The 15561-nt window shown below is 50.8% G+C and overlaps 1 protein-coding gene across 2 annotated transcripts in view; it reads right to left on the bottom strand.

Annotated features, from left to right (window-relative positions):
- Cdc42bpb (CDC42 binding protein kinase beta) overlaps positions 1-15561 on the bottom strand; it is an 84244-nt gene that overhangs the window by 35369 nt on the left and 33314 nt on the right. For both annotated transcript variants that reach the window (XM_076921106.1, XM_076921107.1), the window contains exons 4-8: positions 13819-13914; positions 9828-9976; positions 3334-3427; positions 1425-1625; positions 361-609 (exon numbers count right to left, since the gene is read on the bottom strand). In XM_076921106.1, the coding sequence (XP_076777221.1) occupies positions 361-609; positions 1425-1625; positions 3334-3427; positions 9828-9976; positions 13819-13914 (789 nt within the window). The remainder of the gene's footprint in view (positions 1-360; positions 610-1424; positions 1626-3333; positions 3428-9827; positions 9977-13818; positions 13915-15561) is intronic.

Genomic DNA, 15561 nt, shown 5'->3' with positions numbered 1-15561 from the left:
CCGCCTGCCTCTGCCTCCCAAGAGTGCTGGGATTAAAGGTGTGCGCCACCATACCCAGCTGCTTTAATTTTTATTTGTGTGTGTGTGTGTGTGTATGATGCCACATGTATGCAGTCACCTGCAAAAGCCAGAGGAGAGTGCTGGAGTCCCTACAGCTGGAGTGGCAGGCAGTATCGAGCTGCCTCACACAGGTGCTGGGAACAGAGCTTGGGTCCCTCAGGAAGAATCCAGGCAATCTTGACTGAGCCACCTCTCCAGCTCCAGTTGTGCAACTGACTGACTTGTTCAGCAGACAGTAGCAAACACCGCTGACTCGGACCCACCATGAAGCAACCCCAGGAGGACACGGCCGGCACTCACAATGTTCCTCAGCATGTCGTCATCCACATCGAAGTTGGACGTGTCAGAAGGGCTGCTCACATCGGGAATGTAGGGCGCTTCGAGGTTCCGTATGTTTTCCCAGTTTAGACCTTCAAAGAACGCGTGTTTCTTAAAGTCCTCTATCCCGTTCTGCCCGAGCCGGCGCTCTCTGCTGCATATTAGTCTCTGGATAAGGTCTTTTGCTTCTTCAGAGACATCAGTGACGTGGGACGGGAACTGAAAACGCTCCTGGGGAGTGAGGGGTGGCCAAAGACGTCAGGAAAACCCGAGCTGTGTGCACAGCACAATAAACCTGACTTCATAACTAACCAGGTGTAAACTGAAGCCCAGGAATTCCCTCCCCAGCCCCTAAAACAGGGTTTCTCTGGGTAGCGCTGGCTGTCCTAGAACTCATTTTGTAGACCAGGCTGGCCTCAAACTCAGAGATCCCTCTGCCTCTGCCCTCTGAGTGCTGGGATTAAAGGTGTGCACCACCACTGCCCAAATGAAGCTAGGGAATTTTAATTCCAAAAAGGCAAACAAACAAACAAAAAATTCCCTTTGGGCCTGCAAGACAGTGTTTGGAGTTTGATCCCCAGAACCAATATAAAGAGAGAAGAAAATGCCACAAAGTGGTCCTCTAGCTTTCAACACGCGCTGTCTGGCACATACATCCACACACATGTATGATACACACTTCATACATCCACACACATGTATGATACACACATCATACATCCATGCACATGTATCATACACACATAAATTAATTGAAACAGACTATCATAGCTGAGCAGTTAAGTACTACCCACAGTGAGATGGACAGATTAGAATTCAGGCTCTCAAAACAGTAAGGAACACAGCACTCGGCCAACACAAGAAACACACACAGGGCTGGAACACAGAAGACATCTTTGAAGCATGTCTTCCCTCTGTGTGCAGTGTCCCCATCTTATGCTAATGGGATCTCAAACCTCTGCCCTCCTCTCCCTGTCCCTCCCACCCCATCTGGCCTTGACCACCCAGCCTGTTAAGGCGCTAGAACAGCATACGGCACCTCTCACCTCGTGGTTCATGATCTTCCCATATGTCTCCACCAGAGACTCTGCATAAAATGGCGTTTCTCCATACAGCATCTCATACATGCAGACACCCAGGGACCACCAGTCACACTCGGGACCATATTTGCCCATGCCATCCTCCATGGCCTGCAGGATCTCTGGTGAAATGTAGTCAGGTGTGCCCACAGCCACGGAAGACTGAACCTTGGAGGGAGGAGGGGTGATGAAGGAACCAAGAACATCATTAACTACGGATTTCTAACCATGTTCCTTAGAACACAGCTGCAATAAAAAACCAAACAGTTGTGGAATAACAGTGGTGGGTGATCAGGAATCAAGGCCAGGTGATTCAATACACTCACACAATCACTCTTGCGGCTCAGCACTGGGATGTTCCCAGCGGGCTTGAGTCTCTAGAGGCAGCAGGTCCATACCTGCTGCCCATGCTTGCAGGTTGGTCTAGGGGCCCCTGTCCAGGCCAGCCCTTGACTATCCGTTTCGATGCAAGGCCTTAGGAAAAGCATGCGTTGGCTTCTAACAAGCTCTCAGGGGCTGTGGGTATCTAGAGGGAAGGCAGGCAATTTGGCCCAGCATGAACAGGGTTCCCTAGACTTTCCCTAGTCTTTGTTTAGGGGTCTGATATGACATCAGCAGGCACATGCCTGAAGCAAAGGTACACTCTTAAGGAGGCTGCTATCAGTGAGGGCCAACCGATCACCACAGGAGAGCAAGAGCGGGTTGGATAAGCTGGTGGGGCATAGCAGGGCAATGGCCAACACGGTAGCCGAGTCCTGAAGACTGAGGCTTAGGCAGGAATGGGGAGTGGTTACAGGCCCATCTAATAACAGACCAGACTCTATAGGGTCCCCTGTGGAAAGAGCATCTCAGGGACGAAGTGTAAGGAGTGCTACTCTGAGTGGACAGCAGAGGCTGTGCCCAGTGCTTTCCAGCACAGTAGGTCACACACAGCCTGCAGTGGCAGTGAGGGTGAGTGAACGTCCACTGTGGTGACACTGTGAAAGTGCCCAAGGGCGCTGTTCTCTCATTACCAGAAGAGTGATTTGGATTTGACCACACCATCAATCTGCTAACAAGTCAATGTGGGATAAAAATTCACAGCTGGTGCTCCACGGCCTGTGCCGCGTGGTCAGCTGGTGCTCCACGGCCTGTGCCGCGTGGTCAGCTGGTGCTCCACGGCCTGTGCCGTGTGGTCAGCTGGTGCTCCACGGCCTGTGCTGCGTGGTCAGCTGGCGTCTATACACAGCTGTTTGAAAACACACCGGTGGGAAATGTCTAGGCTGCTCACTTTTGGAGTATCTGGCATCACACTTGAAGTGTAGGATTTAAAGAAGCAAAGCCTCCTATAAGGGAATGTAGGAGCTGCTGTGGTCACAGGAGAGAGAAAATGTGATGACCCAGGGTGCAGCTAAACAGGGTGGAGAGCTGGCCACTGAGACACCGCCGAGCAGCTCCTCTCAGGCCACTGGCCCCAGTGTTGGTCTGGCTGTGTGTACTGGCTGAGCCAGGCTCCTCCTGCCCTACAACAGGGACATCATCTGGTGCCCACAGCACTTTGTACCTAGGAACCCAGTTTGAGGAAGCTCACCTGGCAGAAAGCTACCTGGAGCAGAAGAATTCTGAAGAATGGTGCCCAAGGCTATCCACTGGCCTCCACATAGACATGTGCAAGCACACCTGTATACTCCTACATACATATCTGCACACGGCATGCACACATACATATGGTTTTCAAACTTTAAAAAAAATTCCTCAAACAGAAATTTCAAGTCTCCTAAATAGATTTTTTCTTAATTTAATTAATAAACCTGGTTTTCTTAATTTTATCTCAAATTGAACACTGAACTACAATCTGAACTCAAAAGCAATGGCAGCCTTGAGCAGGAATACCTACAGTGCCATCATCGTTCATCTTCAAGCACGATCCAAAGTCAGCCAGGCGGATATGACCGTTGACATCCAAGAGGACATTGTCGGGCTTAATGTCTCTGTGGGTGAGATACGCAGAATGAGTTACAGTTACCTGTGTCAGTGCATGAACAGAGAGAGCTGTGATCACGCCAAGAGCAGCCGTGACCAAGCATGGCAGCTGTCACCACTGGCACCCATTTCTCCCATCAGCACGTCGACTCCTGTCACCTGCCCCTGGCTAAGGTTCTCCTGTCTTCTGGAGGAGGCTCAGCAGTAAAGGGTGCCTGGTGTTCAGGCTTTAGACCTCAGCAACCACAGAATAGCCAAGGGTTCCACAAACGCCTGTAAACCAACTCTGAGGGTCTCATGCCTTCTTCCAGCTCTGCGCTCTCGTTCTCTCTCACTCTCTCTCTTCTCTCAGACCCTCTCCTCTATCTCAATCTCCCACCCCACTCTCTCTCAGCACTGCCCGCCACAGCACCACACACTGTAGTCTGTGGAAAGTGCTATGGAGAGATGTAAACGGAGATCAAGGGGCGTGTAGCACAGAGGGAGCCAGGGCAGACGTGAGGCAGTGCTGCAGGCTAACCCTGCGCTCTACACAGCGGCTGCGCAGCCCACACACAGCCGGCTGGCTACCACAGCAAACGGCGGGGTCATAGCCAAGGCAAGCCGCCCAGAGCCCACACAGTCAACTGCCTTTCTACAGCCCAAATGATGGGCTGAGGCCTGAGAATCAGATCACCACAGACAGCTCCGAAACAAGAGAGCATGCCCACTGAAGCCATGCTCGTATCTGTTCCCAGCGGCAGACTATGTTTGGCATCCACTGCAGGAGTGTGTGCAGACTACACTGCAGCCACATGAGAGGGCTCTGCAGGGGACACAGGGACCCCACCACAGTCGCAGCAAAAGAGCAATCCTTATGAAGAAATGGACACACAAAGCAGGAGAAAACTAGCACCAGAGTGAAGTAAATACGCTCACACAGACACAACTGAGAAAAGAAGCAGGTCAGGAATAGCACACTCAAAGGGGAGGCTAGAGAAGGGGGAGTCAAGGTCAGCCTGGGCTACAGTGTGAGACTAGAAGGAAAGAAGGGAAGGGAAAAGAAAGGTGGCAGAGACACGACATAAGGAGAAAGCAGCTGAGGAACCAAAGTGCCACAGCAGGAAAGCTAAAGTAAGAAACAGATTTAATCAGAGAAGAAATACAAGAAAAAAAGTAAACAGTAAGCCGGACGAGTACTAATTTACCAGATGCTTCAGAGAGAGAGAGAGAGTTTAAACCCAAGCCTAGGGGAGCACTGAAGAAGGAAGACGGAGATGACAGAGAGGCTGGCGGAGGAGGGAAGAGCAGGCGAAGGAGCTGAAGAGGGAGGTGAGCTGGCAACGGGCCCGACAGACACAAGGAAAGCAGTCAGTAAAACATGACCCCCTTCTGCATCTGATGGGACACCAGAGACTCAAAAACAGAAGCAATGTCCTGTGTCCTCAGACCCAGGGAAGATGATACCAAACTCATGTGGAAAAATTAGCTGACTAGAATAGCAAGAAAAGCCTGAAGAAAAAGCAGTGTGAGAATGTGATCTTCAAGTGGCATCCATGAAGCCTGTGCTGTGGCACCAGTGTCGGGAACGCAGGGAGAGGGCGGGGGCGGGGGCGGCAGCGGCAGCGCAGCCGACAGAACATCCAGAGGCTCCATGAAGGAACAGATCGCCCAGGTGTGCATGTCTGTTAGTCCCTGCACAGACAGACGGATGGACTGGGAGAATCATAACCTCAAGCAAGGCCTTCCTGGGCTAAAGAGACAGATCTTGCTTTTTAAAAGAGAGGGAAGGGCTGGGAGGCTGGCTCAGTAGCTAACAACATGTAGTCAGGTGGATCGTAACTGCTGTAACCCCAAGGGGATCCAGTACCTCTGGCCTTGGTGGGGCACCTGAACTGACATGCACATAATTAAAAATAATAAAAATAAATGCTAAAAAAGAGATGAAGAAGAGAAAACTCGAGGATGGCAGATAAAAGACAAATATTTCTTTATAAGAAAATAAGGCAGAAACCCTAGTGAAGTTGAGAACATATAACTCAGAAGCAGACACACTGGCATGGACACGGAGGAGACAGCACTTCATACACTAAGGACTGGAAAGCAAACAGGGACCAGCAACGTGTAAAAAGACAGCTCATAGCGGGTATGTCTTCTGATCCAGGAATACTGGTTCTGGAATTACTCTGCAGACACACCAACATTCAAATGGAGATACAGCTACCTAGGGCCATACTGTGTGCAGGTGAAACACACCAGATGCACCTAATGCTCACACCTGGGGCATCTGCAGACAGCAGAGCAGTACAGATGTAACAGGGCTGGAGGCATGGCACAGCAGTTGACAGCACTCGTCAACCTCCCAGGGGGCTCACAGATCTCCAGGACTGCACACTGGAAATAAGCAGATGATCAGAGAGAAGCAGAGCTTCCTGTGGCAGAGATGGGTCAGAGGGCCTAGAAGTAGGTCATCCAGTGCCAGCAGTGAAGCCCAGCCAGGGAGAGCCTGCCAGGGAACACTCCTGGGAAGGAGACTAGGAAGAGATGTGCATGGGTTCAAAGTGCCTTTTCAGGGCACAAGTGCAGGAAAAGTCGAAAGCAGCATCGCTGGGCAATGTGGTTGATCGCTGTCACAGAACTGATGGACGGTATCTGCTGAGTGCTGACTGAAGATGCTCTACTCTAAAACCAGAGGACCAGCCATGCCTGTTCTACTGCAAGAGTGGGGTACAGTATTCTTTAAAAGCACTAAGTTCATAAAAAAACAAAGAGGGGGTGAGGAATGATTCCAGATTTAAAAGGTGGAGAAAATGAGACTTGAGCACGGTCCTAGATCTGACTCTCAGTGGAGGACAGCAGTGTCCTGAAGGAGAGAGTCTTCACAGTCACAGGCACTGGGATGTGTGGCCGCAGCTGGTGCTGTCACTACAGGTGGCTTTCAGAGGGTAAAGACAAGTCACTTCCAGCTCCCTCTTCTCTTTTTGCTTCATACTCTCAATTCAATGTGTGAGCTTTTGGCTTCGGGGTCCTTGGCCCCAAGCCTGCCACCATCGACTCTTCTCCACCTGGGACTGTAAGCCAAAAGGACCTCTCTTTCTTAACTTGCCTTTGGCCATGGTGTTTTACCACAGTGTCACAAGAGACAGATATAAGGATCAGGGGCCAATGTGAGCACAGACAGAAGTAAAACCAAGAATGAGTTTCCCTGGCTGGGCAGAGTGGCATACGCCTTAATCCCAGAACTCCAGCGGCAGACAGAGCTCTGTGAGTTTGAGGCCAGCCTGGTCTACATAGCAAGCCCAGGAGAGCCTGAGCTATATTATAAAGACCCTGTCTCAAAATCAAAAACCAAAATAAAACAAGAGGTCTCCTGAGGCTATCCACACACTACGAAGAGAACATACCTAATCCTAAAACATCTAACACACAACAATGCAGCTCCAGAAAGATGCTGTGCACATCTGTGTGTGCACCTGGGGGGGGGGGGAGGCTGGGCAGCATGTCAGTAGTGTGTGAATCTGGGCGGATGCTTTTCTACTTTTCTTGCAAGCACTATATGAGCTGAAAATGATCTGGGGTGTTGCCCAGCAGAGTACTTGCTGGAAACCATGAGACCCTAAATCCAATCTCTAGGACTCCAACATGAAAAGGGAGAAAGACAGGCCAGGAGTGACAGTGAGTGCCTATAAGCTCAGCATTAGCGAGGCTGTAACAGAAGAATCCCACTCCAGGCCATCTTGTTGGCAAGACCTCACCTCAAACCCCAACAATGCATGTACAGTATGGCTCAGGATATATAATTAAAAACAGACAACACTAACTTATATTCCCAAGGCTCTAATGTAGTAGTCTCTCTTGCCACATATAGCTACTCAAATTAACTAATTAAGAACCCAGGAGCCAGTGAGCCAGTTCCATGGATAAAGGTAATGGAGGACCTGGGTTTGATACCTGAGACCCTGATAGAGAAATAACTTCAGCAATTTGCTCTCTAACTTCCACATGCACACGTACCTACATTCACACCAACACAGACAGACAGACAGACACATACACACCCCCCCTTTTTTTTTTTTTAAAGTAATAGGTGTACAAAGAGATGGTTTGGTGATTAAGAACACATGCTGTTCTTCTACAGGACCCAGTTTGGATCCTAGTACCTAGTACGCATGCTGGTCAGCTCATAAGCGCCTGGCCTCTGCAGACTTCCATGCACACATGATATACATACATGGCATATACACGTAGACACTTACACATAAAAACACTCTGAAAAACTGAACTGCAACAGCCAGGCCTGGTAACACGCACACCAACGATCCAGGTGTCAGGCAGCACAAGCCTGGGCACCAATGGGAACATCGGTCTCACGACGAAGGGCTGTGTGCAGAGGCTGACTGGACAATGTGGAGTGCTACACTCAGTCTCCAGTTGTGAAAACAGTAACAGTACCCAAGAACTCCAGCACCCCGCATAAAGAACAAAGGGGTGCACTATCAAGCTCTTTGAACTACAGGGCAGCTCCTCAGGGTGCTCCAGGGAGTCAGCACCACCCTCCCCTCCCCCACCTGCTGCCTCCCCTGGAAATGACACAGCACTCTCAGTGAAATGAAGTCCGTCCGTCCGTCCGTCCGTCCTTCCTTCCTTCCTTCCTTCCTTCTTTCCTTTCTCCCTCCCTACCTTCCACAGTGGGTGCTGTGCCTCCGTGAGGAGTCTCACCGAGGCCTTCACAAATGATCCAGTCCTAGAAGAGCACCACAGTGTATGCTCAGCTCACACAGGCCAGGGATCTATCCCAGAACAAATCAGCATCAGAGACCTTTCTCTGCAAAGAGCTTTGTGGAGAAGGAGTTGCAATGTCCAAATCCCAGGAAGTGACATGCAGCTGGCCACGCTCCATGCATGAGGCCAAGACACCAACATGGATGGAACAGAGACGGAGACCTCACAAGCCTCATCTCAACAAACCTCCACAGAAAACTCACAAAGGGAAGATGGACAGATGGACATTTAGAAATACACAGGTATGACTTCAGAGGTGGGAAAGCAGCTGTCCCTCAGAGCACTCTCCAGGAGTAAGCCCAGGGCAGCAAGACTGAAGGAGACTGAAGCACAAACAAGGAGACGCTCTGTCTGAGTGTACCGAGCTTTATAACATGACTGTGATCTAAGGGAGTTAGTGATGGACTCTCAGATACATATACCGAAGAACCAGGAAAACTTTCACTCCAGAGAAACAAAACTCAATCTAAGAATTAAAGTCTTGGGCCAACAAGATGGCTCAGTGGGTAAACTCGATTGCTGCCAAGCCTGATGACCTGAGCTCAATCCCAGAATGGTAAACGGAAAGACCATCTCTTGACAGTTGTCCTCTGATTACCACAGCACGTGCACCCCTCACTAAAATGAACAAACAAATCCAAATCAACATTTTAAGATGTATTACACTCTGGGCTAAGGAGATGGCTCAGCCTTAGGACACGAGTTCAAATCCTTAGCACCCATGTACAGAGTTGGGTGTAACTATCGGTGCCTGTGACCCAACACTGGGGAAGAACAGGAAGATCCTGAGAGCTCATTCGCTGCCAGCCTTGATTAAGCAGCAGCTTCCAGCTCAGTGAGACACTCTGTCTCAAGAAGACCACACCGTCCAAGCGCGCGCGCACACACACACACACACACACACACACACACACACACACACACACACAGAGAGGAAGGAATTTTAGGGCTTGAAGAGATGGCTCAGTGGTTAAGCACTTGCTGCTCTCTAGAGGACAGAAGCCTGGTTCCCAGTACCCACATTGGCAGCTTTTAACTACTCGTAACTGTAGCTCTAGCAATACGGCCTCTCCTGGATTCTCTAGGCACCCACACAAGTGGTATACAGACATAGACAGATACACAAATAAAGATAAATTCTCTTTTTATGCATCACAAGGCTCAGCTGTAATAGTCAAACAGCAGTGTATACTGACTCCACCAGAAGCTGTTTTACCACCCGGGACAACATGAGAAAGGAAAGGTGAACCTAAGGGAGCATCCGTGCAGGTGACTATTCTGGCCCTTCCCACTGCTGGGACAGAGAACACCTATGCTTCAGCCCTCTCCTGCCCTGTGAGGGCTTCATGGGCCAGGTTGGGCAGCTAAGAGCATGGGGGGTACAGTGGGGGACCCCTAAAATCCAAGATAGCTCAGCTGTTGGGAATTCAACCACCGCAAATGGAACAATGGGAGCCCAACATCCTGGGTGTTGCGGGCTTGAGGTGTGGTGCGGGAAACCAACCCCGTGCCTGCACTTAGTCACCTGGTGAAGACGTGTCAAAGGCAGGACTCCTCGGGTGGCCTGGAACTGAGGCCTGAGGCCAGGAACTCGGAAAGGAGGCTTTCCCAGTTTAATGTAATGCTCACAGTTGAAGAGGCGGTTACCTGTGCACATAGTGGAGCTGGTGGATCGAGTCAATGGCCAACACCATCTCGCCAATGTAGAACCTCGCCATGTCTTCAGGAAGCTTGTCTTCAAACTTACTCAGCAGGGTCAGCAAGTCGCCACCCACATAGTAATCCATAACCAAGTACTACAAATCAGAGAGAGAGAGGAGAGAACAGCTCTTAACACCGAGCCTCACTATTAGCTACCATGGAAGCTGTCTGGCTCAAGCCAATCGGGGTCCGGCATGCAGGCCACGCTGGCTTCCTACCGCAGGCTCTGCAGCAATGACCTCTGTCAGAAGACACTCTGCTGTGTTGTGCTGCTGCAATGCAGATGCACACAGCAGAGAACAGAGTCCAGTCAATAAAGAAAGGCCAAAGGCCTCGCTACTACAGAAAGCTCATAAAGCCAGGATTAAAGCAGCCTGTCCAGCTCTGCAGGGTTTAGTCCTCAGGTCCCTGAGTCACAGGACACTGATCAGAGCAGGAAAGTGCTATCTAGAACCATAGACACCAGCAGCTCCTGGTGCTGTCTCAAAGGATAATGGCATCAAAGAGCAGGAAGGGAAGGACAGATGGGTTCAGCCACGAGCAGGTCAGACAGCTCCTGCTTCATAGGGAGAAATGTCTTCTCTTCAAGAAGCTGAGTGTACCCCTTCACTAGTGCAGCCACAGTGTCAGGCACCGTATGCCAGCACAGACATGCTGCTCTGACATGCAGTGCTCAAAGCTCATGCAGGACCATCTCAGAGCTGCAGAGGCTCTAATGCAAGCATCTCATTACATCAGAGGGCGTGGGATAGGAGGACCACTGCAGGCCACAGGTGGGTGGCAGTCCGCAGCAACTCTACTGGGACCCATAGAGAAACATGCTGTCTCATCTCCATGACAAACTAACTTTTAAGTCACCACCACAATAAGGAATTAGCACTGCCTGGTTAGCTGACCCAAGGAAACTAGTCTTTACAAGCGCACTGAGATCTAATACAGTAACAGCTCTTCCCTGGGTGACAACTGCACACTGCCTATCTGAGCTAGGCCTGTCACCTATCTGTTCTCAATACAGTCCTCCTCTCATGTCAAACTTAGGGCCCACAATCCAACAGGACAGAGGATGCCTGTCCTATGAAACTCAAGTGATCACCATGCCACCGTCTGAGAGTGGCCTATTGGGGGTGAGCAAACTGGAGCAGCCTGGTCTTCAAGAGTGTGACCGACAGCTCTTCACCCTGCTTCCAAATCCTCCACAGGTGTCCCCTCTTCTACGAAGCCTTCCTTCATCCTGTGTCCCTATCCTGTGAAGGCCACTCGGCCTGCTTCCCGAACAACAGCATTCTGAAGGGCAGTGTCCTGCATCACCAAGTCTGTCTCCTATACCTTGTTCAACTTGTGCTGCACAAAAGCCTCTAGGAGAACAGATGCCAGATTACGTTTCTATCATGTAGCACCACTGACCCAGCCTGCTTCAACACTCAGCCCGTTAGCACTCCGGGCGACAGGGGCAGGGGCCTGAGGTGTGACCATGGAAAATGTCCTTACTCAGCAGGGTTCATGTTACTAAAGGAAGACCACAGGAAGCACAGAGAGCAGCGGAAGGCCCTAAAAACAAGCCTGTCTGACCCAGCCCCATGACCAGAAGCTACTGAGCACAGACCATGGGGCGCTCAAGTCAAGGCCAGAGGGACAGCCAGGGATGTGTAAGGAGGCCAAGAGGGAAGGGCGAATCTGGAACAACAGTTACAACCAAGCCTAGGGGCAGGGAGGGACGAAGCCAGAGCTTGTAGCAGGAGCTCAGCAGTGCTGGGGTGGGGATCAGTGAGACTGTGAGGCCCTTCAGGCAGGCCAGGTGTTATACATGGAGGGATGGTGGGGCCTGAAGACCGTGGGCAGACACTCTTCAGCAGCTGCCGAAGGATGTTCTTGGGGTGGGGGAGGGGAAGACCTAGGAGAAACAGCAACCCTCAAGATAACAGAGAGTGAGAGTCTGCACCACAGCCGAGCTCCAGGGGCTCCACATCTACCTAGGGATACAAAGACAGAGCTGCAGGTCTGTGGTAACGGCAACTGTGACTCACGGCTCCCTGGAAAACAAGCCATGGAAAGGAAATTAACAGCTTATAGGGCAGATCTAAAGAAACTTAGTTTGGAGTAACCTCTGCTGTCACGTAGGGTTGGGAGTGAAGTCAATAATTCTATACTCTTAACAGTCAACAGGCTTACCTTAATAAGACTTCAGAAACCTCAGAATCAGAACACACACTAGCCCCTGGGCCACAGATGAACCCATGCTCCCAAGTGAGGCATCTGTCTCCTGCCTCTCCCTTACAGTACAGCTCCTATTCCGACAATCCCTACATGCTCTGGCTGAGGCAGCAGGTTTGCTGACTCTCCATATCCTAGAAAGCAACCAAGAACACGGCATCTGCCCCAGAGATTCCTAGCTGAGTGTGAACCTGGAGAGCAGCTGGTGATGCCCATCTACACTCCACACAGCACCACAAGACTGAGCTCAGGGAAGAGAGCTAAAACAAAACTGTCACCCCACGATGCCCAGTTCCCCCAAAAGCTCAAAGAGTTCTTGTCAGAAGACCTCGTGTCCACAGAGCTACCGAGTGTCCACTCGAATGCTCAGGCAGAGATGTTCCTCAAACTGAGGAACATCAACCACCTTTTTCAGCAAAACAGAACAGGGACCCTAACATGGCTGCTGTCATCTGTGCAAGGGCTGTGTCTCATAGCTACACATTCTGTGCCCCAGACAGCCCAGTTATCAAAGGAGGATGTTCACAAAAGCTTACAACACGGGGGTCATTGGCAAGGCTGACCATATAACCAGAGGCCTAATGTATCTTGGGATACCTACCGATGGATACCAGCTGCCTTCCGCTGGAACAAAGACACAATCCTCTAAACAAACAATATGACAGATACCATCTACCATACCCTGGATGTTCAAATCTCAGGGGTTTTGATGTTGGAAAGAAACTACTTTAAGATGAATAAAAATGCAAACAAATGAATACTTGACCAAGGAGCTTCTTCCCCAGGCAAACAGGCAAGGAGCTGTGTGAACAGAGAGGGGCCTCAGGTCCCCCTGGAGGCTGAGTTACAACAGCAATTATATCCAGTTCAGCTGTAGCTGAAGCAAAAGCACTGGCTGGAGTGAGCTAAGCATACCCCTGCTTCTCTGAGTACACTCAGAGAACAACCCCAAGCCTTGAGCCACCCTGGAATTCCTACACAAGGAGCCTCAGGCCACTGAGGGCTCGAGTCCAACAGCCGCGTCTCCACTCGGGGCTGAGAGCCATCATCCTAATCTCCACTGGCTGCCCAAGGACCGTCCAGAGCTGTGCACGTGTACCACAAAGCTGGCTGAAGGAAGGGGTTCCTTCCAGTCCTCACCTTCCAGCCCTGCGCCTGAGTGCTGGCTCGTCAGGAGCGCCCAAGACACCCTGACAAGACCTGCCCGGGTACTCATCTCTGCCCCTCACATGGGAAAGGAGAGGCAGCCACACAGTGCAAAGCTAGAGCAGCTAAAATTCCATGTGCTGCTGCTGCTTTTCTCTCAGCCTTCCGAGCCCACTGCCTCGGCCTTCACTGTGCTGGATCAGAGGTGTGCCTGCCACACAGCTGAGCTTCTTATTGTTACACACAATTCAAAACAGAAAAAAAAAAAACAAAACTAACAAACAAAAAAGTTAAAAAAAAAAGTTTTATACACTTAAAATGTTTCAAGAACCAAGTCATGCAGTAAACTAATGGTCTGAGAAAAATGCTGTACAGACCTTGGAAGCTTCCTGTTAAAAATGTCCCTGGTGGCCATTGAACTGAAACAAGCCTCTCAGTTTTATGTAGGCTATGTACTGACAATGGCCACTCCATACTGTCTCTTTTCTGAGTGGCACCAAGGAGGGGCCAAAACTGCAAGGGAAAGTTCCCATGGGGCGGAGCCCGGGCATGGGGGCGGGGCCCAGGCTTGCAGACCTACCAGGTAGTTCTCATCCTGGAAGGCGTAGTGCAGCGCAGTGATCCACTGGCAGTCCCCATTCACCAGCACATCACGCTCTTCTCGAAAGCAAGCTGTCTGTGAGGACCGAGAGGATAGTTAGTCTGTGTCCGTCTAGGCAGGATGCCTTAACATAATCCCAAATTCTAGCAGTCTCTGTGGTGACTGATCTGCAGAGTTCCCCGAATCCTGATTGCCTGGAGCCTGATGTCTTTACCTCACCTGGAACCAAATGTCCCACCTGTCCCCAGCAGCTTCTGCAGAAGCTGAGAGACTGGAAATCTCTGTGTTCTTCCTCTCCTGAGCCAGTGCAGGTCCTCTCCTTCCCTGTCCCCAATGGCTGTCGCTGCAGCCCACACCTTAAGATCACTCTCCACAGATTCAGCAGCAGCTCTCAGCCCCCCACCCCAGCACACACATCCCCACACCCAACTCACACCCAACACACACACATCCCCACACCCAACACACACATCCTCATACCCAACACACACACATCCCCACACACAACACACACCCATCTCCACACCCAACACACACACACATCTTCACACCCACATCACACACACATCCCCATCCACATCACACACACATCCCACACCCAACACACAAACATCCCCACACCCAACACACACATCCTAATACCACAACACACACACATCCCCACACCCAACACACACATCTTCACACCCAACACACACACATCTTCATACCCACATCACACACACATCCCCACCCACATCACACACATCCCACACCCAACACACACATCCTCATACCACAACACACACATATCCCCATACACAACACACACACATCCCCACACACAACACACACATCTTCACACTCACATCACACACATCCCCACACACAACACATATCCCACACCCAACACACATCCCACACCCAACACACACACATCCCCACACACAACATACATACAGCCCCACACCTCTATACCAAACCAGCCTCTTCACTCGTCCTGGGTGTGACACACATGATGTCCAATTGCACACATGCTTCTGAGCAGCCACACGGTGGACAAGAAAGGACAACTTGCTTACTGATTGGAAACATGGTTTATTCAGTCTGTTGATGAATGTCACAGTCAGATGCCAGTCCTATAGCCACTCCTGATGACCATGAACACATGGGTAAAAGGCTTTTAGCCTATCGGGTTAAAAAAGAAAGAGCTTGCCCTCTCTCTGTCACTCTGTCTGTCTCTGTCTGTCTGTCTGTCTGTCTGTCTGTCTCTCTCTCTCTCTCTCTCTCTCTCTCTCTCTCTCTCTCTCTTTCTGAAGCTGTGTGACCAAACTCAAACTAAGTCAGTGCTCTCCCACCCGACACTAGAGGAGACCTCACACCTGCTCCTCCTTGGTGCTCCCCGCAGACTGCTTCAGTGAGTCTCACTTGCCAATGTGTTTGCTAGTGTTTTTGTCACCGTGACACAAGCTAGAGTCAGCTGGGGAAAGGGAACCTCGATTGAGAAGATGCCTGTGAATCAGGCTGCGGACAAGCCCGTGGGGAATTTTCTTAGTTGATGATTAATGAGGGTGGGCCCACATCACTGCGGGCAGTGCCAGTCCTCGCAAGCTGAGCGAGCTGTGGGGAGCAAGCTGGTACACAGCACCCTCCATGGCCTCTGCTTCAGTCCCTGCCCTGCCTTCCTTCAAGGATGGACTGTGACAGGGAAAGCTGAGGCGAACAAGCCCACTTCTCCATAAG

The sequence above is a fragment of the Arvicanthis niloticus genome, chromosome 23 (assembly GCF_011762505.2).
Source record: "Arvicanthis niloticus isolate mArvNil1 chromosome 23, mArvNil1.pat.X, whole genome shotgun sequence".
Lineage (NCBI taxonomy): Eukaryota > Metazoa > Chordata > Mammalia > Rodentia > Muridae > Arvicanthis > Arvicanthis niloticus.
The sequence above is the reverse complement of the archived record's forward strand: the minus strand, read 5'-3'. Positions and strand labels throughout refer to the sequence as shown.